The following is a 21,979-nucleotide window of genomic DNA, read 5'->3' as shown; positions in this document are numbered from 1 at the left end:
GGAGAGAGAGGCAGTGAACACGAGACCCGGTGGGAGGAGGTGGGGGGAGAGACAGGCTCGGCACTCTCCACTGCTCCTTCGCACACGTCTCCCGTCTTCTCCGATTTGTTGCAAATCGCAGAAATCCAGCCCAAACGCGGTGTCCTTTAGTGACCTCACATCCTGTTTTCCCCCACTTCCTTCTGAATGGACCGGTTTAGGACGGTCCGATCTCAGCGCAGCGTGGATCCGCGTTGTGCGGGCGCGTGCCTTCACACGTCAGATCCACAGTGTTGCACGACAAGCAGGAGGGGCACGCGAGCAAACTTTTTAGCGCAGCGGTTCGCTCACCTGTCCGTGCAGCGTCTCGTGCGTTGATAGAGAGCAGTCGTCGGTAAGTTAATGCGGACGCATTAGTGCTGTAATGACACGGTGTTTTATATTCGCGGGTGTCTCGTGAGACGATTTAAGTTTGATCACAGCTCAACGGCGACTTGCGAAACAGTTGCATGGATATGTAACAAGTGGTTCAAACTGCGACTGAAAATGGCTCCTCATTCATTATCTAACGCGGATCCAGTGTTGAATCGGTGTGGAAATGTGTGTTTTCCGCTCTGATAGGAAACGTCCGATTTATGAGGTTTCTCTGTTTCAGCAATTAAATCGTGTTGCTACGCGATCAGCAGCACACGAGGCTGCAGTGTAACGAAAGTATCCATGTCATTTGACTTAATGCGTTGCAACTTTTATTTCGCTGGGTTAATTGATTCGTTGACACCCACAAGTGTTTAGTCGGTGTGAAATCTCTACAAATCTAATTTACGTACGATAAACACAAACCGGGGATTGATTGCTCCCTGAGGTCAGTAGGCGTGCGAGAGTTGAGTCTATGTAGATACGTTTGCACATCTGGAATTTCGTATACACCTTTAAAAAAAAAAAAAAAAAAAAAATGTGGCAAGTTGCAATAGGGGACCCTGCAACAATGTCTGCATTTGGTCTGAAATCTGGGCTCCTCTGGCTCCTCCAGCACTGCAGCATAGTTGTTTTAAAGCCAGAGCCCTGTGTAGCTTTGGCTCTATGTTTGAGGTCTTTGTCCGGCTGAAAAATAAATCTTATCCAAAGTCCTGGCTGGCTTGCTTGCACCACAGCTTTAGGGTTTTCAAATAGGATTTCTATTTGTTTTTGCAGCGTTTATTTCACTGTCTTCCCTCCTCCAGTCTTCCATCACTGCGGGATGCTGCTCAGGCTTTAAGTAAGATGGAGAACGAAAAAGTTCAGCGCCTTACACTTTCAGATGTTTCATAGCAGACAAAGTGTATGTCTTACGCATGTGCCTAACCTGGATCAATTTTAGTTTTCTTTTAAAACATATTAAAATAACGTTTTCTTGGGATTTTAGAGGCGAAACGTCTGAATCCAAAGGGATGCGAAGTAATCCAAGAAACGTTTGCTTCAAAACAACCTCATACAAGATGGTGCTTATTGAGAGGTCAGGTCTAATAGACTCGAGTTGAACGTCACTGCGGGTGTGACTGTTATTGAACGTGTGTGTGTGTGTGTGTGTGTGTGTGTGTGTGTGTGGGTGTGGGTGTGGGTGGGTGGTGCAAAGGGTTCATTGAATTCCAGCTTATCCTGCGCTGCGTCATCGCTCAACACACAAGTTGACAGGTTGGTGTGTTGTGAGGCTCAGTTTAAAGTCCTACAGATCAGACTTGTTAACGGACTTAATATGAACAATCTGTACTTCAATGAAAGACTTTGAACACGGCGTCTGCTCATGTTCAGTCAGGTTGTTACTTGAAAGAGATTTTTCCTTTTTAATAACCGAGTAGATATGGGAAATAGTTTTATCGCTAGTAAACGACTGACTTTCTTTCGCCGTCTGTCTTTTGCTTCAGAAGTCATAAATCTGAATGTTTTCATACCCGTGACCGATCAAAGAAGTTGCAACATCTTATAGCTGACCAGACAAGAGTCGAAGGCCTCTACGACAAGAAAGCTTCAGCGAGGAAAGCACCTGTTGGGAATGCAGTAAATAAAGTCATCGCTCGTTGTTTTTCTCTGCAGTAGTTACGCTTGTGACACGATGAAGACGAGAGAGATGAAGATTATAAACCAGGGTCTGGAGGATGAGATGGTAAATATCACTTCTCATTTTAATCATGCTTTCCCTGTCAACATTGTCTTTTTTTCCACTGAATCATCCAATGTCATATGTATATATATGTATATATGTATATATATATGTATATGTATATATATATATATATATATATATATATATATATATATATATATGTATATATATATATACGTATATATATATATATATATATATATATATATATATGTATATATATATATACGTATATATATATATATATATATATATATATATATATATATATATATATATATATATATGTATATATATATATATATATATATATATATATATGTATATATATGTATATATATATATATATATATATATATATATATATATATATATATATATATATATGTATATATATATATATATATATATATATATATATATATGTATATATATATATATATATATATATATGTGTGTGTATATATATATATGTATATGTGTATATATGTATATGTGTATATATATATATGTATATGTGTATATATATATATATATATATGTGTGTGTATATATATATATATATATGTATATGTGTATATATATATATGTATATGTGTATATATATATATGTATATGTGTATATATATATGTATATATGTATATATGTATATGTATGTATATATATATATATATATATATATATATATATATATATATATATATATATATATCAGTTGTACATACCAGTGTGGATGAACATTAAAGTAGCATTCAGTTAGACGGGTAAAACAGCTATCTTGACTCCAAAGTTAATTATTAATTAATTAATTATTAATGATTAATAAAATCCACTAGTCAGGTGCTCTAAAAGTCACCTATTTGTGCAGTTCTACCTTCAGACGGAGCAAAACCAAGCTGGCTGTTTGCAGTATTTATGCTATGCAAAGCTAACCAGCTGCTGGCTTTAGCCATATAATGCACATACGGACATGAGAGCGTCATGTGTGTGTCCTAAAATGGAATAAACGATTCCTCTTTCCGTTCAGTTAAAGGAGATCGGATAAACACCAAAAACACCACGAGATCTGCATTACCTCATTCATGGCAGCTGCAGTGTGTCACTACTAAGACAAGATGGCAATCGGCATGTGTCAGCTTCAAAGAAAACGGCAGGAGTGATTATTATTTTTCTTACTGTCAACTCCCCATGAAAAGATCAACAATAGATGAATTCTACTGACAAGTAACGTCTGTGTAGCAAAAGCCCGAAATAGCCGATACAAACAACACTTTTGCACTGGATGACATGTTCCTTCATTGTGATGAACAAGAGCGCTTTATTTTATTAATTCAAACCCACGCTCTCCGACAGTCAGACATTTTGACTTGTTATAGTAGGAAAAGCACAGATTAGCTGCTGTCTGGTGCATGCTGGCTCACTGTCACGGCTTCCTGGGACTCTAGAATATAGAACAGATCGTTGATGTTATTATTTATTATTATTATTATTATTATTAACCCTTGTTTGCTTTTCCAACTATAACAAGTCAAAATATCTGCTATTAAAAAGCTCTGTTGAGAGAGATGGACTGTTACATTAGCCGTGTTTCCATTCGACATATTCCTTTTGCCACATTTTGAAGTATTGCATCAGAAAAGCTCTATTGAAATGTCAATTTGACGTGTTTTTCTTCCTTTGTCAAAAAAGACTTGATGCGCTAAATGACTCATGGGGTGGTACTCATGGAGTACCAGCTCCAGTTTAAGATTGTATTTAATTTAATTAATGTCACAAGCCACAGAGCAGTATATCCCCCCCCCCCCCCCCCCCCCCTCCTCCTCGGTGTGATAACGCGAGTTGTTTGGCCGTGCAGGAGGTGTGGGGCTACCAGCCCTGCCTGTGGAAGAGGATCCTGGTGGGTGTAGGTGCCGTGTTCTCCGGGGGTCTCCTGCTGCTGCTGCTCTACTGGCTGCCTGAGTGGGGCGTTAAGGGCACCTGCACACACGCCTCGCTGAGGGACGCACACACACTTCTGCTCAGGACCACGGTAGGAAAACGGCAGAACTTCCTCTCTTTTTTTTTTTTTTTCACACAGCAATTTTTTCTTTCTCTGCGAGTCGTTTTCAAGCAAGGAAAAATAATTAAAGTAAATTCAGCATTCGTAGATGAGGCTAGTGCTGCGTTCCTCCGCTTAAACAAAGAAACAAACAATAAAATGTATTTACTGTAGCTTTATTTGTGGGTGAATCCACTTCTTCTTTCACAGAATTGTGAGTTTGCTCTTGTGCCGCCGCCGCTCATAAATCATCGCGTTACATTTTTTGACACACACACACACACACACACACACACACACACACACACACGTACCGAATTACGCGGCAAATTCTAAATCCAGCGTGGTCTAACAGCCACGGAAATATGTACTTCTTTATATCACCGAACAGGATGAGTTCAAGCAGTGGTTTCGAGCCAAAGTGCACGTGATCTCGGCTCCGGGGAATAAACCCTTTGACCGCTTGGAGCTTCGGTCCACTGCCCAACTGCCGAACGGAGACGGAGAGCATCATGGGAAATTTAGACGACCTGTTCAGGTGCCTCGGTTGCTCATCTGATGCCAATTCCAGATTTGTATTCAGTAATCTGAGTAACTGATTGGTATATAGAGACATTCATTTACGTTTTGTTGGCTGGTTTTTGAAGTATGTTTACACAGTTAACATCTGCCCGTCTCGTTCCCCCTCTTAGCTCCACTACTTCACCCACCACAGCACCAAATACTACTGGAATGATGTGATACAGAACTTTGAGTTGTACAAGTAAGAGTCCAAATGGAAAAAACAATGCACTTGTATTTGGTTTATTATATCTTTGCTAAATAAGCGATGTCTGCTATTGAATGGTTGGTACAGTATGCACCGTTTTGTGTGTTGCCTAGTAGAAATGCATGTGTGTGACTTTTCTAGAGGCTTGGAGGATGTGAAGGTGAGCTGTGCAAGCATCCACTCTGACCACAGCCCCGGACTTTCTAAAGCGCTGCAGGACTACAGGTAACACACGGATTTCTGTCTATTCCTACAGATACCATTTTTTCATTTTTTCATTTTTTTTTTTTCTTCTTATTAACCACAGAGCAAGCATCCAAAAATAAACGGCCCCTCTGGCATGTGACCGAAGTTAATTGCTTAAAATTCCTGTTTTGTTTTTTTTTCTATTAGGAGGTTGTTTTTCGGGGAGAATGAGATTGCTGTAAGAGTGCCGTCTCTGTTCAAGCTCCTCATGAAGGAAGGAAGTTCAGAGCTCTTTAATACCACACCTACCACTTTTTTTTTTTTTTTTTTTTTTGGTTTAGCATACTAAGACCGCCAATGCTAACCTTCGACGCGTTTCTTCCTCTTCCTCCGTCAGGTCTTGAACCCCTTCTACATCTTCCAGCTCTTCAGCGTCATTCTTTGGAGTGCCGAGGACTACTACTATTACGCTACAGCCATAGTCTTCATGTCTGTGATCTCAATAGCCACCTCTCTGTACACCATTAAAAAAGTGAGTCATACTAGGAATAGCAGTGTTTTGTAGGAAATGCCCTTGAGAAGCTTGTCCAGAGAAGTCTCTAGTCAGCATCCTGTGTGTGTGTGTGTGTGTGTGTGTGTGTCTCCAGAAGTCTTCTATGATACGGTGTCTCTCTTATTCCAGCAATATGTGATGCTGCATGACATGGTGGCGGCGCACAGCGTGGTCCGTGTTTCAGTGTGCAGAGGAAGTAACGGTACGTTTTACTCTCTATCAGTGAAAACGAGTCTGTCAGTTATTCAGGAATGACTAATGTCGATGTCCTAATGTTTTCAACATTAGGACATCTTTTTTTTTCTGCTATTCCGTAATGCATGAATCACATTATTGACCTCGAGTAGCATCGCCACGATTCCCTGCAGAGAGAGAGAGAGCGCGTCTCATTTCCGCTCAACGCTGTTCCCAGATATTGAACAGGCCATGTCAACGGATCTTGTTCCCGGTGACGTCATCGTTATTCCCGCGAACGGGATGATCATGCCCTGCGACGCTGTGCTCATACATGGGACCTGCATTGTAAATGAGAGCATGCTGACAGGTCGTATATCCTTATACTTATATACTATCACACAAAAAAAAAAAAAAAAAAATCTTAATCCAATGTGTACTTGTTAGCTTTTCCCGGAGACAACTGAGTGTACTCGGTTGTCGTGGAGTTTTCCTGTTGTAAATGCAAACGGACTTTGAGTTAAGATTTACTTAACTACTATTTCCACGGTTCATCTGAACTGTCTTATCTTCGTTTGTTTTATTATTTAGACACGCATGAGAGAACTGGCTTTCATTTTTATTGTCTTGACAAAAGTGATTACCTGTATTTTTTTTTTTTTTTTTTAAAGATTATGCTGCTCAGCTTGTGCTGTTGGTACTACTGATGCAGCCAGCTGATGTGTTTTAGTACTTCCGCTGCTGCTGCTGCTAACAGGTGTTGTAGTCATGACAACCTAAGACGTTGAGGGGTCAAGACCGAGTCGAGACTTAAGACCAAGGCGGGGCGAGTCCCCCACTGACACAGTTACGATCGAATGTGGAACATGCAAATCGGAGGCAGTTCTCAAATTGATCTGATGAAGAGTCCTCTACATTCACCTCTTTATTGCCATATATACTGTACATCTATGTATGTCTGTATAAGTGTACATGAGAAATATCTTGATGAAATAATCAAAAGGCTTTCGCAGAGGTGAATTAAATGTTGTGTGGATATTTTCCTTTGTTGTCAATGAATAATCACAGTTATGATGTTAACAAATAGATCAGACAATTCACAGGCAAATTCACGACATCTCCACAGTTGTGGTGTTGAAATTAGAATCCAGAGTCCTTGACACAACGTCTACTAACGATGCGCTAGATTCTGAGACGAGGCCGAGAAAGGCCTTCAGAATGTGCTCAACTGATACGAGTATCTGTGACAAATAATAATACAACAAAGGAAACTATGTTGTGGAATCTATCGTGGTTTATCTCTCTGTGCCACCCAAATGTAAGCAAAAAAAAATTCCGTGACAACTTTCTCGGTTCATTCGTTGTTTTAATTGCGCTCAACTCTGCAGCGTTTGTTCTGTTTGAAGGTGTTTTTATTTGATTTTTTTTTTTTTTTGAATCCTCTGTCCGTCTTCAGGAGAGAGTGTGCCAGTTACCAAGACAAGCCTGCCCAGTTCAGGCGAGGAGGCGGCCAGGAGCTTCAATATGGAGGAGCACAAGAGATACACCCTGTTCTGTGGTACCCACGTCATCCAGACGCGCTTCTACGCTGGAGAGCTGGTGGAGGCTGTTGTAGTCAGAACAGGTGAGACAGAGGGGGGGAAAAAAAAAAAAACAGCTTGCGGCCTTCATAATGAAAATAGTTTTGATTACTGATCGCCCTCGGTGGGTTGAACATATTCTCAAGAAGATGAAAATAATCCAATGTCATCACTTTGCACAGGCTTCAGTACAGAGAAAGGCCAACTTGTGCGCTCCATCCTCCACCCTAAACCCACAGACTTCAAGCTGTACCGCGACGCTTACCTTTTCTTGTTGTGTCTGGTGGGGGTGGCCGGCGTCGGCTTCATCTACACCATCGTCCTCAGCATCATGAACAAGGTAACCTGTTCTTCCGGGACGCGAGACGAGAAGCTCACGTTTGATTTGGGGATACTGTATCTCAACGAGACTTTCGGATTCGACGGTCCTGTAGAAATCCGTCTTTGTCACTCATCGATTCCTTGTTCCTCATCGATCTCACCCAGGTTCCAGCTAAAACCATCATCATTGAATCCCTGGACATCATCACCATCACCGTGCCGCCCGCTCTACCGGCAGCCATGACGGCCGGGATCGTGTACGCGCAGCGGCGTCTGAAGCGAGTCGGCATCTTTTGCATCAGTCCTCAGAGGATCAACATGTGCGGTCAACTGAACCTGGTTTGTTTTGACAAGGTAGTCTGAACCATCATATATACGCTGCTGTACTGTCATCATTTCTGGGATCGCTTAACTTGGACCGAATAAATTCCGAACTTAGAGCGCATGAAAAAATTAGTTCTGAGGCTTCCAAACCCATTTCCAGTTCAAGGAGAATGACTTCATGGTTTTTACGACCGTCAAAATCACAAATTAAGATGAGTCATGATGTCTTGAGGCAGTGATGTAGTTGAACATTGATTCCATTTGGCCACACCACCAAGCATAATGCCTCTTAAATTATGTTAATGGTATTGATTCACTTGGAAAGCATCTCAATCTATAATGTGACTTTGAAATATCTAGAAAGTAAACTTGCTACAGCTTGAAGCACTCCTTTCATTGTGTCACATTGAGTGAGTGTGGAGATACGGAACAAAGTAGAGCTGAAACGATTATTCATTCTGGCAACCTATTAATCGTTTGTCACTTTTTAAGTGAAATATGAATATATATACGTCTTTTTGGTTTTGCACTGTTGGTCACATTAAACAAGCAGCTTGGGCTTTGGCATTTTTCAGCATCTTTAACAATTAACAGAAATGAATTGAAACGAACAACAAAGAGATTCATTCATTTACTGAAAACAATAATTAGTCGCAGCCTGAAATCAAAGTTTGGTTTGTGATTGTGAAAATGGTCCAAAGCACTTCCATAGCTGTGGGTTCATACTGCCTGAAAGTGTCTTTTAACTGTTTTTAGTTTATTTTAATTTTTTTGGATAGAACCACAACATTCCGGCATAAACCAGCAGCCAAGTGTTACAGTCGGACAGTTTATTTTAAGGAGCTCACAGTTTTAATTCTTCAATGTTATATTTGTGTATATATATATATATATTGTACATTAAGAAAGTTAATTTAATTATTTTACTTTTATGATTCAAACACAAGACAAAATACATTTCTGTACCTGGGAATTGAGGCGTATTAGCACATATTGTATTCATATTAGTTTGTTTCTGGATTGTACTTTGGCTCTGCTTCATGCTCTTAGATGCTTGTTTTAAAAAAAGGAGATGTACTCATGACTTCTGGTGATAGTAGTTCTCTTGAATACCTATGTTGAATACACTTATTGTAAGACGCTTTGGATATGATGATTAATACGGTTTGTGTCGGTGCATTAAATGCCCGTATGTTTTCCTTCAGACTGGTACTCTGACAGAAGATGGTTTGGACCTGTGGGGTGTTCAGTCAGCTGAAGGTGGCAGGTAAAAAAAAAAAAAAGAGCCTCTTGTATTTGTTGTCTTTTTGCATAAACATCTGTATGAGTTTTTCTGAGAGTAACCACAAAACGGATGAGATGATGATGACATTTCTTTCAGGTATTACATTTTCTAGATTCACCAAAAAAAATGGATATTCCTATTTTTTTTATCTCTAAACAGTTTCCCAGCTGATTGTTCAGTTTACACACCTGAGAGATCAGAAAGAAGGAATTGTGCCTGCTTAGTTTTTAAGTCACCTTCCATTTGATTCAGCATCAGCCATTTAATCCAGTATTATCCTTCTCTCCTCATTTCCTGTTACAGATTTTCTCCCCCAGAGGCAGATGCAGCCAAAGAAAGCCTGGTTAACTCTGTGTTTGTGGCCTGCATGGCTACCTGCCACTCACTGACCAAGATTGAGGGCGAGCTCTCCGGAGACCCTTTAGACCTCAAGATGTTCAGCGCCACGGGCTGGGTAAGCAAAGATTTCCGAATGTTTACGCTCAACGAGCTTAGTCACCGGCACCGCGGCTAGCCGGGATACCGGTCTGCACATGAATTATGCAGCACCACGCTCAGCGCATTGGCAGAGAAAGCTCTTCTCGGGCTAAAGTGGTTTACAGTCTGGTACCATGGATACTTCAGCATGAACAGCAGAAAATGCCTCTTCCTTTCAAGAGGAAGCACGGACTAAGGTTAGACTAAGTGTAAAAGGAGTCTGCAAGCTCAACATGTTCCCAAGATATCGTATGATCTCATTTTTTGTTTATTTTCGTTAGATCCTGGAGGAGCCCACGGAGGAAGAGACTACGCTGCACAATCCCATAATGCCCACAGTGGTGCGACCTCCAAAGCACTCCGTCCCCGAAGCCAACCAGAACAATCCGCTAACTCACAACATGGTACAGTAGCTCTCCGTGTCATTATTATATTATTATCAGTGTATTGTTGTATAGCTGTAAAGATAATACAGTTATAGTTGCCTGGCCTCGAATTATAACTTTATAAAAACTTTTTTTCTCCCACAGGAGCTGTCTGAATTATCAGTAAGTCGTCCTTTTTTCATGAAAACTTCGTCGCCATTTTGGAAAATAACCCTTATTCACTTTCTTGCCGAGTCCTACATGAAAAGATTGATACTACTCTCATGTTTTTTTTTTTTATGGTTAGCTTAGCATAACATAAAGACTGGAAACAGGGACTCACTAATTTACACACTCTGTCATGTTCGGTCAATCCGTAAGTGTAAAAACCGTATATTGTGGTTTTTACGGAGGGGATATTACATGCAGACTGCCCGGCAACCTCAAAGCGATGACGTGACTCCAGGTGCTGGTTGACGGATGCTTCTACAGAGCCAGGCTAGCTGTTTCCCCTTGTTTCAAGCCTTTATGCTAAGCTAACAATCTCTTCGCTGTTGCTCCATATTTAACGTACAGACATGAGAGGACGATCTTCTTATCTAACACTCGGCACATTCGTTTGAAATATAAACTGTTTTTTTTTTTTTTTTTGCACTGAACATGTATACCACATGCCTTTTTTCTCCCCAGTCCTGTGAGATTGGTATTGTGCGTCAGTTCCCCTTCTCCTCGACCCTGCAGAGGATGAGCGTGGTGGTCAGGAGGCTGGGTGAAAAACACATGAATGCTTACTTGAAAGGAGCACCGGAGGTTGTGGCCAGCCTCTGCAAACAGCACACAGGTTTGACACACTTTCCCCCCACGATGTTAAAGGTTTGGGGTGGATATTTCCTCCCTTTATTTGGCATCGCTATGAAAATGCACAAAGTAATCAAAGTATTTCAGTGTCTTTTGATTACGGCCTCTATATCTCTTCCGCATGCTGCACTTGTCTTAACAAAGGCCAGACTGACATGGCTCTGTCGCTCTCTTCAGTCCCACAGAGCTTCACAGAGACTCTGGAGACCTACACCAGACAGGGCTTCAGGGTTATTGCCCTGGCGCATCGACAGCTGGAGTCAAAACTCTCCTGGCACAAAGTCCAGAGCCTCAGCAGGTACTCGACCCTCCTCAGACAGCACTGTGCACGTAGCTACCGGCAGAGACCCCAAATCACTGTAGCTGTCAGAAATCAGTCCTGCAGGGAAAAATCCATCTCGTATTAAATGGCGTAACTGTAAAATGTTATTTGGCTGTTTGGTTATATTGCTAGGTAACAAAGCCCATGTGACCATTTCGTTGAAAACAACACATTCATTTCTGATTGTGGACGTTCGAAATCATTCTGCTGAATGTAGGACATTTTGTAACTTCCGTAGAAGGACAAGAAAGGTTGGCAGAAAGGCAAGATATCGAAATAATTGTTCTCAGATTCTATAAAGTGACTTGAAGCATGAATTTTGTACGGTAGTAGTCAATATATATATATATATATATATATATATATATATATAGTGTCTATGATTTATTGTTTGTATTCGTTGCTTTTAGGGACCTGATAGAAATCAACATGGAGTTCCTCGGTTTGGTCATCATGCAGAACAAAATAAAAGAGGAGACTGCGGGGGTTTTACTCGAGTTACGGCAAGCTAACATCCGCACTTTGATGGTCACAGGTGAATCACTTTATTCACCGATTTTTACTTTTGTTTTTAATGTCACGTCATCATTGCATCGACGGCTGATATGTAAAGGACGCAATTCTGAATTTCAGCCCTTTTTCCTCTCTGTTATCCTCTGTCAGGTGACAACATGCTGACGGCGATATCCGTGGCTCGAGATTGCGGGATGGTGCGCGCTCATGAGCGGGTCATTATTGCAGATGCTGCACCTCCGAAGGATTTCCACCCTGCGAGTATCACATGGCATTACACTGACAACCCAGCTCAGACCAACAAGGACAATCAGGTGAGACAAAAAGCCTCCGAAAATCAATATATATTAAAAAACAAAAGCCTGTTCATGGTAGAGAATATTTGTATCGTCTATCTTTATTAGCCTGGGAAAGTCAAAAACTGCTTTGTGTCATTCATTATTGCAGAGCCTGTTAGATGCACTTACACTCCTATCAATAGCCCAGTAAACTGCATGTATCAGTCAGATAAAAGCACAGAATCCCATTGAATCTTCCACCAGTCAAGCAGGATAATACAGTTTGGCAGTTTTCTGGTGTTCGAGTGATGTTGACTCATCGTTTCGTCCTTCAGACTGTGGAGATTAACCTGGAGGACGGGGTGTACGACAAGAGAGTTACTCAGCAGGAACAGAGCTATCACTTTGCTGTGACTGGCAGAGCGTTCGCTGTTATCACCGAGCACTTCCCTCAACTCGTCCAAAAGGTACATGTTCACCTTCAGACACGTGTTCGGATTTTGGTATTAGGTTTTACATCAGGGGCACACTGGTATCCCTGGTATCACTGGAGGGGGTGACCATGGCTAAGTGGAGAGCAAGGGTGCCTCTCAATCAGAGGCTCCTGCTCCACTAGTCTCATGTCAATGTGTCCTTGAGCAAGACACTCAACCCCCAAAAATTGCTCCCTAATAGCTGTGCCTACGGTATGTAGATAGTTACTGAATTGTAAGTCGCTTTGGATAAAAGCATCTGCTAAATGACTGTAATGTATCATGTCGTTTGGATTTTGCTGTAATCCCTTGTCTCTCCACACGGGGGCGCTGCAGCTCGTGCTCAGAGCCACTGTGTTTGCCCGCATGGCTCCAGACCAGAAGACTCAGCTGGTGGAAGTCTTGCAGAGCATCGAGTGAGTCTCTTGTGTGTTTGTGGCTTTTCAGTTGTAATCCGTTGATGAGCTTCATTTTCATCTGTTGACGTTCATGTGATTTTAAAAAAAAAAAAAAAAAAAAAAGATTCGTCACCACTGGCAAATGTACAACTTTCACCCGCTGTTCTCCTTCCAGCTACACTGTTGGGATGTGTGGTGATGGTGCAAATGACTGTGGAGTAAGTATGGATTATGTTTGTTTTGATATGCACAAATCATGACATATCAATATACTTTATCCCATTACAAGACTGATGGCACCTTTTTGTAAACCAGCTCACATGCCGGCGTCTGATTGGATCTAAAGGATCTGCAGGAAAAAAAACACACTTGAAACTTTGTAAAAGCAAATGAGTGTGAAGGCAGTGGTTTATTGCTCCTTTACTAAAACAAATCCATTATCACATTTGAAAAATAGTCAAATATTCAACAATTAAGAAACATTTTGTGTGAGCGTTGACATTTGGTATATCCAGACCTACATATATCCATGTATAATGTAATGTTTCTAATGTAAAACCTTATATTTCAAAGTTACTAGTATGAAAACTTCCACCTCTTCTTATTGGTAATATTTTAATAAAACCCAAATTCTCCCAGGCTTTGAAGAGAGCTCACAGTGGGATCTCTCTGTCTGAGCTGGAGGCTTCTGTTGCTTCACCGTTCACCTCGACCACCTCAAACATCTCCTGTGTCCCCAACCTTATCAGGTAGCAACTCATCAAAAAAATCCTACAGATCACAGAATTTGACATTTCAGAAATACACTACAAAGTTTAAAAAAAAAAAGAAAAAAGTTTGACACACGTTTTTCAAACATCATCGCATCAGTTCTGTCAGTGACCACCAGGGGTGTAATGATACAGACACAGGGTTCACAGTTACACTAATACACTTTTGATAGTGGGGACATTTTTTTTTTATTGTGATTATTTTAAAATAACATTCTCAGTTTAACTTTTACATTTTGGTGCCAACTGGGAGGATTGTCCTTTTTTTTTTTTTTTTTTAACCTTCTTCTATTAATCCTGATCGTCTCTGAATTTCTTTTCTTCATAAGAGAGGGCCGAGCTGCCCTCATAACGTCGTTCTGCGTCTTCAAGTTCATGGCTCTCTACAGCATCATCCAGTACCTCAGCGTCACTTTGCTCTACTCGGTAAACACGTGTTGATCAAAATACCCCCCAAAAAAAACCCCAACATTTATTTTTCCTCTTTTGAGAATGTAATACGTTTGATGTTTCCAGCTGCATAATTCTTGGTGTTTATTCAGATCCTGCATCTGTTAGCTTGTGAGGTTTGTGCCATTGAGATACAGACGCTGGTACGGTTCCCATGTGACACACAGAAGGTTCACCGTGGTTCATTTCTTCATATTGTAGATTCTCAGCAACTTGGGAGACTTCCAGTTCCTCTTCATCGACATCGCCATCATTCTCATCATTGCCTTCACAAGTGAGCAGCATGGAGAGAAAACCCCCCCAAAAAATGCTTTTAATCAATGTTTGAATTTGATGGTGTTCGACAAACAAGCAATTTGAACTTACTGTATTAACTTCTGTCTTCAGTGAGTCTGAACCCGGCATGGAAGGAGCTGGTGTGGCACCGCCCGCCGTCCAGCCTGATCTCCGGCCGGCTGCTCTGCTCAGTTCTGACCCAGATCCTCACCTGCCTGGTCTTCCAGGTCCTGGCTTTCCTCCTGGTACGACAGCAGAGCTGGTATGAGACATGGACGCCTCAGTCGGAGTGAGTTAACACACCTGAGACTAGCTCCAGCAAAAATGATGAATCGGTAAATATAAGTAAATGCTACTATATAGTCTTTTGTCTCCAGCTTTAAAATAAATGATTACGTATTATCCTCGCTGCACACTTCACGCTGGTTCCAAACTGTTATTGCTTCACACGTCCCCAATAATGGGTGGTTCACTTGGCTAATGAAAAGAATTGGGTAAAGGCAAGCAAAGAAATACATTGTTTTTTGTTTTATGACTAGTCGGACTTGCCTCGTTTTCATTCATATAGTATCTGCCTGGGAAATTGTGGTTAGACACAGTAACACATTTTCAATAAGGTAAGCTGGTCAGTAGACAAACGGACAAAAACAGGAGCACAGAAAGCAAAAACAAAGGCGGACATCTTTTGGCTTATTGTTTTCCTGAATGCTGAGTTATGCGTTAACTACCTGCTTTCCCTCCCCCTTTTAGTGCCTGTAACGTTTCCAGCTCCAGTCTCTCTCACGGCCGAAATGTAACGAGCCCCCACGACCACAAAAACATCAAGAACTACGAGAACACCACCCTCTTCTACGTCTCCTCCTTCCAGTATCTGGCTGTAGCCATCATCTTCTCCAAAGGAAAGCCTTTCAGACAGCCGAGCTACAAGAACTGTAAGACTTATTCGACTGTGTCGTGGCGGCGATTGATTGTCGGTGCGATGCGTATTTGAAAGAGATTACAATCAGCAGATTATGAGATGTATTATTTTTTTTATTTTTTTTTACAATGCTGAAAAAGCATTACAATTAGAAGAGGTATGATTTGACTTAATACAGATATTATGTCAAATAGGAAGTTGATTGAAAAGTAAACTGTAATTCAGTTTTTCAAATTAGAATTAATTTGATAAATGCATCCATTCCTGTTTTTAAAGCTATTTATTGATCACTTCAATACGAGTATGACAAACAAATGTGTTATAATCTCTACCGGCACTAATCACTTGAAAATAACCATTTAAGCCGGCGCCACTTAATAATTTTTTTTATCAGGGCCGTTCATGCTGTCCTGTATCAGTCTGTATACTTTTGTCCTCCTCATCATGCTGTATCCTGTTCCTGCCATCGACAGCTTCCTGGAGGTAAGCTCGGTTCTTCTAATGTTTTTTTGTGTTCATGTCCCGGTTGTAGATTTTGAACAGCTAGAAACGTTTTGGATGAAGGAGTGAAGGTGTGACGATAGCTGCTGGGAAGGTGCATGAAGTTGATAGTGTGTGTGTGTGTGTGTGTGTGTGTGTGTGTCTGTGTGTGTGTGTGGTTTTGCATTCAGTGCTCTCTTCCTGCTGCTCTGCCTCCACTCAGATCGTGTGTGTTCCCCATGACTGGCGCGTCACACTGGTCATCATTGTCATAGTGAATGCGGCTGTGTCTTTCATGCTGGAGGTACAAGACATCACACCCTGCAAGCTCTCTGTGACTGATCTCCTCTTTTGAATAGAATACTGTGACTTGCATGCATTGATTTATTTTTTTTCTTCTTCTTCTTCCTGCCTAACGAATGAAATCAATGAATCATATTTTTTGTTTGTTTTAAGTTTGCTTCTGAGTTATTTCTCTGTGCGTTTCTGTGGCTGTAAATCCAATCTTCATGAAATCTCCCGTAGATTTTGATCCTTGACATCATCTTGCGGAGGCTAGTTTTCAGATGCAATCGGGGGCTAAATCGCCCCGCAGAGCCCCCCTCTGCTGACGCGCCACAGGTTGGGAAGGTTTTCACTTCACTTTTGTTTTGTCTGGTTTCGCTTTCATGAAAGATTTCGGTACATTAACTTTCAACTCTCCAATTCTCTTGCTTCATTTTTCTTTTCTTCTCTGATGTCCTGTTACATGCTGTATAAATAATCAAAAACTAAATCCAAAAAATGTTATTATCCAATAGCTCATCTTTCAGTCTACTACTATTCAATTTGGTCTTTGTGTTAAAAATGTATTTTGGCTGATCTCATGAATCAATCAGTGTCTTTTCAGGAATAATGCAGAAATCTGTTACTGCAACTTGACAAAACAGGATTAATATAGGAAAGCTCTTAATAATAATGCAATAAGCAGTGTAATAACTTCAAAAAGTACTGTGAATCATCTTACATTATGAATAAAATCTAATACATTAGGTTCTTTGCTCATAAAACTGCCTCATTCATGCATTCAGCAGAGATAATGTAAAAACATGAGTTTTGCTGACTCGCTGCCTGGTTTCTCGTACTCTACGTCTTCCCAGGAGGCTAACGATCGCTGGGGCTCCTCCTTCCTCTCCTGGTTGTTCTGTCGGAGGAACAAGCCCCCGAGGGTGCGCTACATGCACCTGGCCCTGGAGCTGCAGGACGCCACTGACTGGCCTCCCGGACCCTCCGCCGTCACCTACGCCAGCGATCCGCAATCCCACATCTCTGCCCCCCTCTGACACCAACGTGACCCAACAAGCAAACTACTGCACAGACTAAACCTAAAACCTTAGCTTGAGTTTGAGCTCAGAGATGTGACGGACGCTCGGCTGACAAGTGTGTGTGTGTGTGTGTGTGTGTGTGTGTGTGTGTGTGTGTGTGTGTGTGTGTGTGTGTGTGTGTGTGTGTGTGTGTGTGTGTGTGTGTGTGTGTGTGTGTGTGTGTGTGTGTGTGGGAGACGCGGAACCCGCTGCATGCCAGCGACCGATCCAGGAGCCTCATAAAGGTGAGGGCCTCCTATCACAACGGATCCTCGACACTGTGAGCTCCTCGTACGTGAAGTTCTCTTTTGCTTTGATTAACCTCCTCAGAATAAACCCTCTGCACTTGTCACGCTGCTGAAACTGGAACACTTTTGGAAATATGGAACGCTTATTCGCTCGCTCTCTTGCTGAGAAGAGAAGAAAATTAGCATAAATCCCAAAATGTTAAAAGTATTACTTTAAGATGACTGGATGTCTTACGAAGTCAAATGTTACTACCAGTGCCACACAGCATGCAAAAACAACACTTGACATTGAGAATGGTATACGAGTGTCATATCATTTTTTTTTTAATGTTACCAGCCGTGACTCGTCGTGGGAAAACGTGGTCCTGGAGACACCGGGGCTGCGGTCGAAAAAGTCCTTTTTGCTTTGGAAGGTTCTTAACTGAGTGACACGACCCGGAAGTATCTAAGTGGCCGCCATGATAAGAGCCGTTTGAATTCTCTAAATGCTAAGGAAAGGAACCGTAAATATAGCAAACTGTCAATTAACAAATTCTCGTTCTCGATAACGAGAAGAAATCAGTAAAAAAAAAAACAAGCTATGATAAATTATTATTAACTATTAAAAAGACAAAAACTAGCCAAACAGTTGAATCTACATCATTGCCCAAAGGAAATAATGACATTGAACAGTTTCGTTGATAATTGTCGGTTTCTACTGAAGCAGTGTTGATTGTTTAGTGTCCCAGCAGCAGGAAGGAAGGAAGGAAGGAGCTCCGGGTTCTTCACACCACGAGTGAAGCAGCCTCTCACAGAAGGAGCTCTTTATAAAGCCCGCATGCAACTGACAACTAGATTCCATGGGGTCATGCTTTAGTTGCTCTTTTTGTAGTCCTTATTCGTTGTAGTTTCCCAATGGCGGACCCACGTCATAGGTGACATCCACCGTCACATCAGAATTATGTAGCTTAGTGAAAGTGGAGTCGGGTTCTCTGAGCACCGCGGCTCTTTCTCTTTTCCTAAATCCTTATGAATTCTCCTTCACATCTTTCCTTGACCGTATGATGTTTTCCCATTGAGGTCAAGGAAAAGTAGTTAGGAATAGACATCAGGAGTTTAACTTTTTGACTTTTGGACCGCAGCCCTACTGTACCAGAACCTACCACAGAGAACTTTGCCTCTGTCTTAGGACAGATCCTGTCAACAGGAAGCAGTCATGAAACTTTACAGGTGTGTAGTTGAGATCAAAATAAAGGTCAAGTTCAAAGATGGGTAGGTGGGAAAGAGGTTAAGGCTCCCCCCCTACTTTACGCCCCTGGCCCAATTTGGCGCCGTGACTGCTGTGGTCCCATCGCAACATGGTCTCTACTTTTAAACATTTTTAATTATGTGACCCAATGTTATATTTAAAATATCTCAACCACGTCCATTTAAGGCCTACAAGCACTGGATCATTATTTCTGCTTCACTGAAAATAAAAAAAAACAACATACATTCCTCCACTATCTTTAGCTGCTGCTAAAATCTAAAAGTTGTAAAACAGTTTTAGGTCATATGGATTCAAAGAAACATGAAACACTTACGCATTTTTGCAATTTTAATGAACATAACTGGTACTGTTGACAGAAAACAATCCACTGCTGCATTTCTGTCTTAGAGTTGCTTCGGTTGAAATTCTTCCTGTGGAAGAGAGAAGCAGAAATTCCCTTGTGTCCCTTTTTTCAAAATTTGTGTGTGTGTGTGTGTGTGTGTGTGTGTGTGTGTGTGTGTGTGTGTGTGTGTGTGTGTGTGTGTGTGTGTGTGTGTGTGTGTGTGTGTGTGGTTGCGGTTGCGTGAAAGACCGAGCAAGAGAGTGCGTTAAAAAAAATCTAAATCGTTTCTGTGTCCGTTGATTATTATTAAATCTTTTATGCTCTTTTCCTCAAAATACGACTTTCTTTGTTTGCAAGGAAAAATAGTCCCAGCGTCTAACATCACTAAGGTACTGTACATGATAATGTTTTGATTAATAAAAGCAATAGAATTAATGAAAATGAATCAATGAGACACTTGCTGCTGTGTTTTATAACAGGTTGATTTTAACGTTTGACTTGTACATATTTTTATGTAACTATTTACAGCTGTTGTATACATATTTTTTCTAGTTACAATTAAAAATGAAATAAATGTGAAATATGAGAATTAGTCACCTACATTTCCTCTTTATTACTGTAAGAAATAACATTTACTAAAGGTTTATGAAAATTGCAATACAGCATTTGTACTTATTTTCTTATTTCAACAAAAATGTTTCAGTGTTTGGCAACAAACATCCCTTGTGTTTGCTCTGCAGAACTCCCATTACATTTCCCAATAAATCTGTATATTAAGCCACTCTTGCGTGCTTCGTGGGGGGCTGACCCTGGTCACACTTTTTCAGCCAAGACTTACTGATCAATTATGGGCTTTCCCAGCCTCCTCGCTGCCTGGCATATGGGCGCTTAAAGGCGCGAGAGTGGAGGAGAAAGAGGGGTATCATTTCATGTGGAGATCAGGGCCTACAGCCAGTGAATGGGTGGATTTAAGGGGGACGGTGGAAAAAAAAAAAAAAAAAGGGAAGGGGGTCCTCGCTTGTCCCCAAAAAGAAAAGAATCTCCCACAGATCAGGGAAGAGCCTTTTTGGGAATATTCATGATGAGGATGAGGAGGCGTCATGAATTCATGTGCGTCTCCCCTGACTTGCGCAGATCATCTTTTCAGTAAACACCGATGTGAACAGAGCCGGGGGATGTCTTGCTTTCCATCGCTGTTTGCGATGTAGTTTGCTGGATAGTGTTGCCTCTCCACAAAGCAATATGGGTTTTTGTGTACTCTGCTGTATTCCCTTTTGTATCGCTAGAGCAACAGATGGAGAGTGGTTGGAGAGACATAAAGACGCTAAAACACACAGCCTTTCTTCCTCACAGCCAGCTACTCGCTCTGAAAGATTTTCTCCAGCTTGCGCTCAGACGTGTGCTATTTCAAACATTTTGGACTTCATCTCCTCTCTCTTTTACCCGTACGTTTTTTTTTTTTTGTCCGAGTTGTGTACTTTGGGCCTATGCCTAGTCTTTGTTTCTTTACTCGACGACGGTCCCCGCCAAGTGATCAGGACTGCTTGGAATAAATTGTAGCGCAACGGCCACTGTTGCGCGCTCATTTCGGGTGCTTTCTCAAATGCGTCTGTTGAAAACGAACGCATGCTTTCGCTTATTCTTCGTAAAGTCTGCGAGCAGATGTCAATCTGCTGCAGCTTCTCTGAAAGTATTTCAACACTCATAAGGCCCCCCCCCCCCCCCCCCGTCTTGATTTATAGTCGGGACACAAGGCCAACCTGATGCTCACTTACGGTTGGCCTCATTTTACAGATGATACAAAGGCAACCACGTCTGGTAAAAGGTCTGTGACCTACCAGACGGTCACAAAGGCCTTCTCCTCCCTCCTGTCCCGTAAGCATGGGCTCCTTCTCCGGCCCTTCGTGGCGTCCCCGTCCCCCTTCCTTTATCAGTCCTACCGGGCCTGAATGGGCTCTGTGGTTGGTCAATAAATCCAGCGATTCAGGGGGTGGACAGATGCAGCCGTGTTAACGTTTGTTCACAGGCTTGTTGGAGGGACGGGCCCCACCCAGCGGCTCTTTGTCCCCCGTGGTCCCTCAACAGGTTAGAAGTCAATGGAGGGCCTTGTGTGGAGGTGGCAGGGGCATGGATGGAGCCGCCTCTCACATGGCGTTCACACAGGGGGAGGACCCGGCCCGGATCACTGTGACACTTGTTAGTGTGGGGCCACACAACATTGGCTGGGTTCGCCCCTCTCGCTCTCCCTCGAGGGCCCGTGCGATATTCAGCACTTTAAACGAACTAATGGTCGAGGCTGCAGGGTTTGCGTTCGACGTAAGACGATCTGCACTCAGAGGCCTGGAGTGACCACACTGAAAAGAAGTGCACAAGTGTATCTTACAATCTCACTTTACAGATCAGACTCGCAATAGAAATGAGGTCAGGCCTTCGTTCGGTCCGCAATCTGTAGTTTAAATTTAAACTAGAATAGCATTAATGCACTTTTTTTGTGGCTCCTGAAAGTGTCACACTGTTGCTGAGTTATAGTTCTGTTTCTCAGCCTCGGCTGGGCCAAAAAGCATGGGAACAGCCGCGCTGGGAGAAAAGAGACACAGAGGGCCATAGATGGAGCAACACACAAACAGAGGACGGCTTTAGGAGACAGAGAGCGGCGGACAGAAAAAGGCGCCCGGAGACTGAAGAGGGACTTAGAGCCATGACTGAAGCCTAACTGTCATGAGAAGATGAGAGTTGCCATGGCCACCCAGGAGCCACCCAGCAAGCATGTGAGCAGGGGAGGCTCGGGGGGGGGGGGGGGGGCCTGGGCCCGGGCCGGTGGATCACATGCACTAACCAGGGATTATGTGCATAAGTGATGAGCACTAAGCCGGCAGGTGAAGAAGGGA

General features: G+C 42.1%; 1 protein-coding gene across 7 annotated transcripts; it reads left to right on the top strand.

The window, feature by feature from the left end:
- The first annotated feature begins 197 nt into the window (after positions 1 to 197).
- LOC137892469 (polyamine-transporting ATPase 13A3-like) lies at positions 198 to 20,183 on the top strand. 7 transcript variants are annotated; one of them, XM_068737615.1, is made up of 33 exons: positions 198 to 373; positions 2,050 to 2,119; positions 3,976 to 4,149; positions 4,550 to 4,696; positions 4,851 to 4,921; positions 5,069 to 5,152; positions 5,321 to 5,391; positions 5,512 to 5,645; positions 5,796 to 5,868; positions 6,079 to 6,210; positions 7,297 to 7,464; positions 7,603 to 7,760; positions 7,907 to 8,095; positions 9,271 to 9,332; positions 9,654 to 9,804; positions 10,109 to 10,231; positions 10,358 to 10,375; positions 10,883 to 11,033; positions 11,228 to 11,348; positions 11,783 to 11,907; positions 12,036 to 12,199; positions 12,499 to 12,630; positions 12,973 to 13,052; positions 13,210 to 13,252; positions 13,674 to 13,783; positions 14,134 to 14,230; positions 14,456 to 14,528; positions 14,642 to 14,819; positions 15,281 to 15,462; positions 15,844 to 15,932; positions 16,153 to 16,233; positions 16,455 to 16,550; positions 17,069 to 20,183. In XM_068737615.1, exons 2-33 carry the CDS (start codon positions 2,069 to 2,071, stop codon positions 17,249 to 17,251), a joined length of 3,711 nt encoding a protein of 1,236 aa, XP_068593716.1. In that variant the 5' UTR covers positions 198 to 373; positions 2,050 to 2,068; the 3' UTR covers positions 17,252 to 20,183. The 7 variants fall into 7 exon arrangements, with proteins under 7 accessions (XP_068593716.1, XP_068593718.1, XP_068593723.1 ...); XM_068737617.1 differs by lacking the exon at positions 16,455 to 16,550; XM_068737622.1 differs by lacking the exon at positions 16,455 to 16,550 and having other exon boundaries at positions 16,121 to 16,233; positions 17,069 to 17,144.
- Positions 20,184 to 21,979: the final 1,796 nt, after the last annotated feature.

The sequence above is a fragment of the Cebidichthys violaceus genome, unplaced genomic scaffold (genome assembly GCF_023349555.1).
Source record: "Cebidichthys violaceus isolate CVI_PGR_0920_01 unplaced genomic scaffold, fCebVio1.0.p SCAF_8, whole genome shotgun sequence".
Lineage (NCBI taxonomy): Eukaryota > Metazoa > Chordata > Actinopteri > Perciformes > Stichaeidae > Cebidichthys > Cebidichthys violaceus.
The sequence above is the reverse complement of the archived record's forward strand: the minus strand, read 5'-3'. Positions and strand labels throughout refer to the sequence as shown.